Here is a 6,407-nt window from a genome sequence, read left to right on the forward strand (position 1 = left end):
ATATAAAGGGATGGCAGAAGAATTACCTGATGTTATTTGCATTGTGTGTAATGTGGATTGTTTACACAGTTTACTCAGAAAACTTTTAAGACAAAGGTAAATTCCGTTCCCTTGCGAATACCTTGGACTGCTGAGTGTGCTTTACATTCCTTACTGGCTTCATATGTGGCAATAAGAGACTAAAAATTGCTCATGTACCATTACACAAACCCAGGCTGTGGAGTTCTGCTAACTGTACTGTATCATTCTCTAAACTACTCCAGGAAAACAAGAATCAAGATAAAATGTTCCCCAGTGTCTGGAAAGATCAAACAGCAGCAGGACTTAAGAGAGTCTGGTCACCCACAGCAAGTAAAAAATCCCATATGTCATTTATCAACAGCTTCTACGGAATTTAAACACTTCTTTTAAAGTCTCAGCTGTGCTTGCTTTCACAGGCACAAGGCAACACAAAAACAGAGTATTTGTGTAATTATGTTCCATCTTTCCGGAAATGATCAGATCAAATTATGTTCTCAAGCCCTGCTACAGATGTCAACAATTATGGACCTCCATCACAGGTCAGATGCAGTGCTAACAGTGTTAGCTACCTTATACACCTCCTGGGAGCTCCACAGTCTCCTTCTTTTACTCGAAGACCTTGCCAATATTACAACTGACTAGAAGCTTTGAAACAGAAATATTAACCAAGTTCTCTTTGCTGCAGCAGTATAAATGCTATTTTTAAGGTGCCTTAAGTTCTATCCATTACCGACAGACATATCCAACCTCTCATTTGCATATTTCAAATACAACAGCCAAAGCTCCATCACTGCAGAATGCTGAAGATCTGAGAATATGCTTTTTCTTGCCCAATACATTCTGAACATTTTGAATTCTTCAACTCTACCAGACACCTGCTAAACAGCAACTGCAAGAGACACAGATGGTTTCTTTGTCATCACTAGAGATGCAGAATGAAAGTCGCAAAAATGCAAGGGCAGCCTGGCCTCTCTCAGGAGCATCTGTGAGGAGAAGAATCACAGACCTTCTCTAGTGGCTATAAATGTCTGAAAATGGCACTCACATTTTAGTCAAACTTATTAGTCTAAATAAAACTGAAAAAAAAGAAGCTACTAGGATACATTTCTCACTATGGCACTGCTCTAAGCTGTCAGTAGGGACCAGGAATAATCTTTTAGCTACCACTGAGGTATTTTTCTCTTCCAATTTAAGATGCACCAAAATCTATGAAGAAAGATGGAGAGATTTCCTTCTGTGAGGTAAAATTGGGATTTTCTCAAAGGTTACTGAGATATCAAAAATACACAACTAAAGAAAGTTCTGGGTAGGCATTAAAAAGTTGGATTTTTTTATTTTACAGAGTACAAATCCCCAAAACCATATAACCAGGACTTATTCCCACTAAGTATCATAGAAAACATGAAGCAAAAAGGCAGACATGGAAACAGAAATCACTGCTTGGGCAAAAGGAACAAAGAGGGAAAACCTTTTGAAAATGACACGCAGAAAGTGGTCTCTATACCCAGTGTAGGAAAGATACAGTCAAGTTTCACTGAAAGGGGATAAAGGAAGGCAAGTATCACAAGCTTCAATTTAAGGGCCTTAAAATGTATCTCAATAACCCTATTGCTATTAAGTACAGTTTATTCTGCCAATCCAAGTGGGGCATTATGGCAAGAACTATGTTATTTTCATAGGAAACCGCTAACAGCTGTTTCTAACCATTCATCTCTCGATTGTGTAAATGATAATCTGAGACAGGTTGCTTCCTGTGGCTTTCAGAGAAGCAGCTACAATTGAACTGTGCTTGTTACCAAAACCTGAGGTTCTGTCTACATGAGAGCTTCCATCACTGTTGGCACTAAGATTTCTACTAGGGCTTTCAACTATGTCTGGCATAGACGCAGGAAAGAAGGCAAAAGTCTGTTAACGGCCACTGCTTCAGCAGGACATCAGCAATGATCAGTAAAACCCTGCCTACAGCAGGAAGTCACTTAACACATTTATAGTGGACTCTACATGGCACTTTGCTCAGATACTGACTGCACAAATGCATGTAGAAATGGACTGATGCCCCTCTGGCTCTCTCCCAGCCTTAACCAGACTCATTATGCAGTTTTCAATAGCAGCACTCTCCCCTTCACTGCTCCAGGTCACCACTAAAGCAACATCAACTAGAAGAAAGCCATATAAAGTCAGCTTGTCTATGGAGAGACTATAAAAAAACCCACATGCAACAAAACTCACATTTTGCCAAATTTTTTTGCCACAATCAAAACATGTTCTGGGGTAGAGAACTGAGGTGTGCTAGCAAACTGGGAAATTACAGCTCTCTGCTGTGGGAAGTTCAAGAGTCAACAGAATTTTTCCATGCCTCTGATCAGTAAAATGAGTCCTGACTCTCTACGAACAAAGTGTAAAAGCTGTCCATTAAAAATTATTTCTTTCAGTCATGTGATAGTAGAAGAGAACCATGCTAAGGAAAGTCTGTACCATCTCCCATGCCATCCTTGTCCATGTCTCCCAATTCTCCTTCCAAAGTTTAACAAAGACTAGAATAATTCAAGTCTGCAAAAGACTATGGGTAAACATAATTTGAGTTGTGGAGCAACTTATTTTGTGGGTATTTTTGGTGGGGGAAGATCAAACACATAAATCTTTTTAATTAGTTAAGTTAGAATTTACACTGCTCCTCATTAGCCAGTCTGCCCTCTAACTTTCACTTCTGCAACTTTGTAACTCCAAAATAATCATGCTAACACTCCTAAGGCTTGTTCAGCTATGAGAACCAAACAACATATATTTGGGTATTATTAGAGAGAATGCTAGAATCTTAACATACAAGAATGAGTCATTTGGTATTTTCTTATAGTTAATTCCATAAACAAGTCTGAAGTTGAATATGAAAGTTTTCTATGGGGAGGTTTGTTGATTTGTTTGAATTTTTTAAAAAACTTTTGTGCCAAAAGAAAAACTGAAAATAATCATTCCTAATGCTTCAATTTTAAAGAAATTAAAGTATTAAAGGTCAAGGTGTTTGTATCTGCTCCTAAAAGATATCTGCTGCTGAAAAAGTCCAGCAAGTAAAATCTCATGTGCTTCACTACATTATCTTATGAAGCAGCTGTAATTAAGAAATCACATGTGACTAACTAATAAATTTTCTGAAGTGGTAACTCCTCTCATACTTAGTGTTGAATAAAAGTTATAAACATATACTTATTAAATGCTTTTTAGAACTTAAAAAAAAACCAAAAAAACCTCACAATTTATTTCCTGAGTATTTTTGACTGCAAAACAATTAAAAAACAAACAAACAAAAAAAAAACCCCTCAAACGTACTTACTTTGATAGGAGCTGTAGAGAACTTGACTTTTCGGTCTGGCGCTGGATCTTCCTCTTCAGAAAGTCCAGGAAACTCCTCATATTCACTGTCATACATATAGTCCTCCTCTCCCTCCAAAATTTCTTTGCCTTCAGGCTCTTGGTTTTCTGCCTCTATGTCCCTGTCATCATCAAAAGCTGCATTCTCTATTCCAAAATCACTGAAGTCCTCACTTTGCTTTTCTAACGCTTGTTCCTCTTCTTCAGTATCCTCTTCCTGCTCTAGAACATCCTGTACTTGTGTAACTCCACCATCTCTTACAGACATCCCTTCTCTTTCTTCTTCCCAGCTGGTCTTGCTGCCATCCATAAACTCTTCTACCACTTCCAAAGCACAGTCGCTTCTCTTCCCTTCCTGGACATCACATATAAGCTTCTGATTCTCTTGATCAAAGCGATCTTTCTCCAAACCTTTTTTTTCATGCCCCGAGGTTTCATCTTGTGCAACCAGCTCTGTGCAAGTCACCTCTGTGGGAGAAAATGAGGAGTAAACACTATCTGATGTCTGCTGAGTCTCCTGAGCAGACATACTGCCCATATTCCACGGGTTTCTCTCAAGCACCAGTTGCTCTCTTTTGTCTTTTCCAAGTGCCTTGCTCGGCTCATCTCTGCAGATCTCAGGCACTTTGGGGAATGCACCTTTCTCCAGACATCTTTCAGCAACAGCAGACGAATTCAAAGTGTGCTGGCCTCTCAAAGGGTCCTGATTTGGAGAACTGTAATTTTTGGAAGTTTCTTTGGATTCTTCAGTATCACTGTCACCCAGAAAGCTTTCCAGCCTCCTAGAAATGGGCCCTGCATTCAGGAAGGAAGATTTGGAACCACTATTAGCATATTGCTGCTTCAGCTCCTCATTACTTTGATTTTCAACTTTCTCCGGTGCTACTGGAGGACTTGCTTCTGTATTAAAACTGAAGTGGTCCACCACATTGCTGCAATCAGTAGCTGAACCATGTCTCTTCTTATCTTCACTTCTTTCACATTTGCTAGGGGAATATCTGTCCACTGAGCTCCGTTGTTTTATATTTCTCTCGAAGAGCTTCCTGGTCTCAGAAAATTTTTCTGCCAGGGCTACTTTATCCAAGTCTGCCTCATCGGTGCTACGGATGACTTTGTCAGCAGCAGAAGACACGGACAATGAATCCACAGGACTGCCACTGGGGCTGGTAGTTGTATTAAGAAGATTATTTTTTTGGACAATGAGAAAAGATGGACTACCTGGAGAGGATCCATACTCCGCTGCCGTGGCCCGGCTGATCAGTTTAGTCTCAGCAGGTGGACTGCTTTCACAAGAGGTTGTGGAGGAAGAGCTTCCCATTTGCAGAAACATATTTTTGATCTTGTGTACTCTATTGCCGTAAGTGGCAGCTCTGCCTCGACTGTGTGGGTCACTTCCCCCTCCATTGGAAGAGGTGCTCAGCTTCTGATGCAAGCCTGTTTTGTTGGAAGTGTTATCAGGATTGTTTACACCATCAAAAGAGCATTTGATAGCATGGAAATCAGATTTGTAAGCATTTCGGTGTGGAGAAGCACTTCTTAAAGTCCTTTCCCCCTTGCCTTCGGTTTTCATCATTGTTGAAGAGAAAGCTCACTTCGCTCCTTAAGAATAATGGGAAGAACGATTCCCTAGCACAAAGCTTCCACCCTCCAACACTAGGCAGTGTAGATCCCACAGAAGATCCCAAAAGCAGCCTTTCACTCAGTCAGCCTGCCTGCTCGTACTGAAATGGAACGCAGGGGACTCTACGTGGAGAGAAAGAAATCAAAGCGCGTGAATGGCCACATCGGGAGTTATCCCCAGCGCGGATCGCGGTATCCGGAAAGCCATCTGCAGAGACACAGAGAGTTTCCATTAGAGCGGGGCCTCGCCGGCGTGTGACACGAATCCGAAACTCGGGGTGGGAATCGCAGCCCAAGACATCTCTGCGGGATAAAGCCCATTGTGTCGGCCGGGACGCGCGGACCCAGCTGCTCCTTGAACACCGACCTGACGGCTTTGGCGGGGGATGCGGCGGCGGGCGGCCCCCCGCCGCCTCCGGCTGCCGCCCCTCCGCCAAGGGCCGTCCCGGGCCGGGCCAGGCCAGGCCGGGTCGGGCGGCGCGGGGGGAGGGCAGCGCCAGCCCTTCCTGCCGCCTGGGGGAGGCCGGGCCCGGGCCGGACCGCGCGCACGCACCGCGGCGGGGCAGGACGGAGCGGCCCTGGCTCCCCGCGCCGCCCGGAACGGGAGAAGCCACAAGTTTCGGCCCCAAGTTGGGGCTTCCCCGCGGTGGCGCTTCTGCGCCGCGGGGCCTGCGGGGCGCGCAGCGGAGCCGCCCCGGTACCTCGCCCCAAACTTTCCGAGCCAGCCTACCTGGGGGCGGGGGTCCTGCCGCCTCCTTCCCCTCAGCGTTCCCAGCCGCCCAGCGGCCGCACGCACCACGCCATCATTATCCGCCGCCACAGCCGCCCGCCTTTTTCCCCTCTCTCTTTCTCCCTCCCTCCCTCCCACCCCCCCGCCCTGCCGCCGCCGCCGCCGCCCCGCGCTCCTCACTCCACCTTCCTCCCGCCCCCGCGGCGCGCTCAGAACCACCGCCGCCCGCCCGCCCGCCCGCCCGCCCGCGCCGCTCCCCGGCCTCACGCCGCTCCGCGCCCTCCTCCGCGCTGTGTCTCGGGCCCGCCCGCGCGCGCTCCCTGCCTCGCTCGCACACAAAGAGAGGGAGCGGCGGGCGCGCCCCTGCTCCTCTCTCCCAGCGCCACGGAAGAGACGGGCTGGGGGCGGCGGGCGCGACCGGCCCGAGGGAAGCGCCTCCTGCGCCGGGATATACCACGCCATAGCGGGATACGGGTTTCGGGTGATACCATGTCGGCTAGGCGAGCCGGTGCGGGGCAGCGTCGGTGGGTGCGAAGCGCTCACCGGTGCCTCCGCCGGGGGAGCTGGAGACGGTGGGGCGAGGGACGCTGGAGAAACGCGAGCTGCTGTGATGCTGCGCGCTACTTTCAAAGCCCGGGCGGCCAGCGCGGCGCGGGGAGCGCCAGCCCCG

The 6,407-nt window shown here is 47.1% G+C and overlaps 1 protein-coding gene across 3 annotated transcripts in view; it reads right to left on the minus strand.

Annotated features, from left to right (window-relative positions):
- The window catches only part of LOC137477144 (neurabin-2-like), a 37,565-nt gene extending 31,702 nt beyond the window's left edge, over nucleotides 1-5,863 (minus strand). For all 3 annotated transcript variants that reach the window (XR_011000824.1, XM_068195884.1, XM_068195883.1), the window contains exons 1-2: nucleotides 5,738-5,863; nucleotides 3,350-5,215 (exon numbers count right to left, since the gene is read on the minus strand). Coding sequence is in view for 2 of the 3 variants with exons in the window: in XM_068195884.1 (XP_068051985.1) it covers nucleotides 3,350-4,960 (1,611 nt within the window). In the remaining variant the exon portion in view is untranslated. The remainder of the gene's footprint in view (nucleotides 1-3,349; nucleotides 5,216-5,737) is intronic.
- Between the last annotated feature and the right edge of the window lie 544 nt (nucleotides 5,864-6,407).

Source organism: Anomalospiza imberbis, chromosome 7 (genome assembly GCF_031753505.1).
Source record: "Anomalospiza imberbis isolate Cuckoo-Finch-1a 21T00152 chromosome 7, ASM3175350v1, whole genome shotgun sequence".
Lineage (NCBI taxonomy): Eukaryota > Metazoa > Chordata > Aves > Passeriformes > Viduidae > Anomalospiza > Anomalospiza imberbis.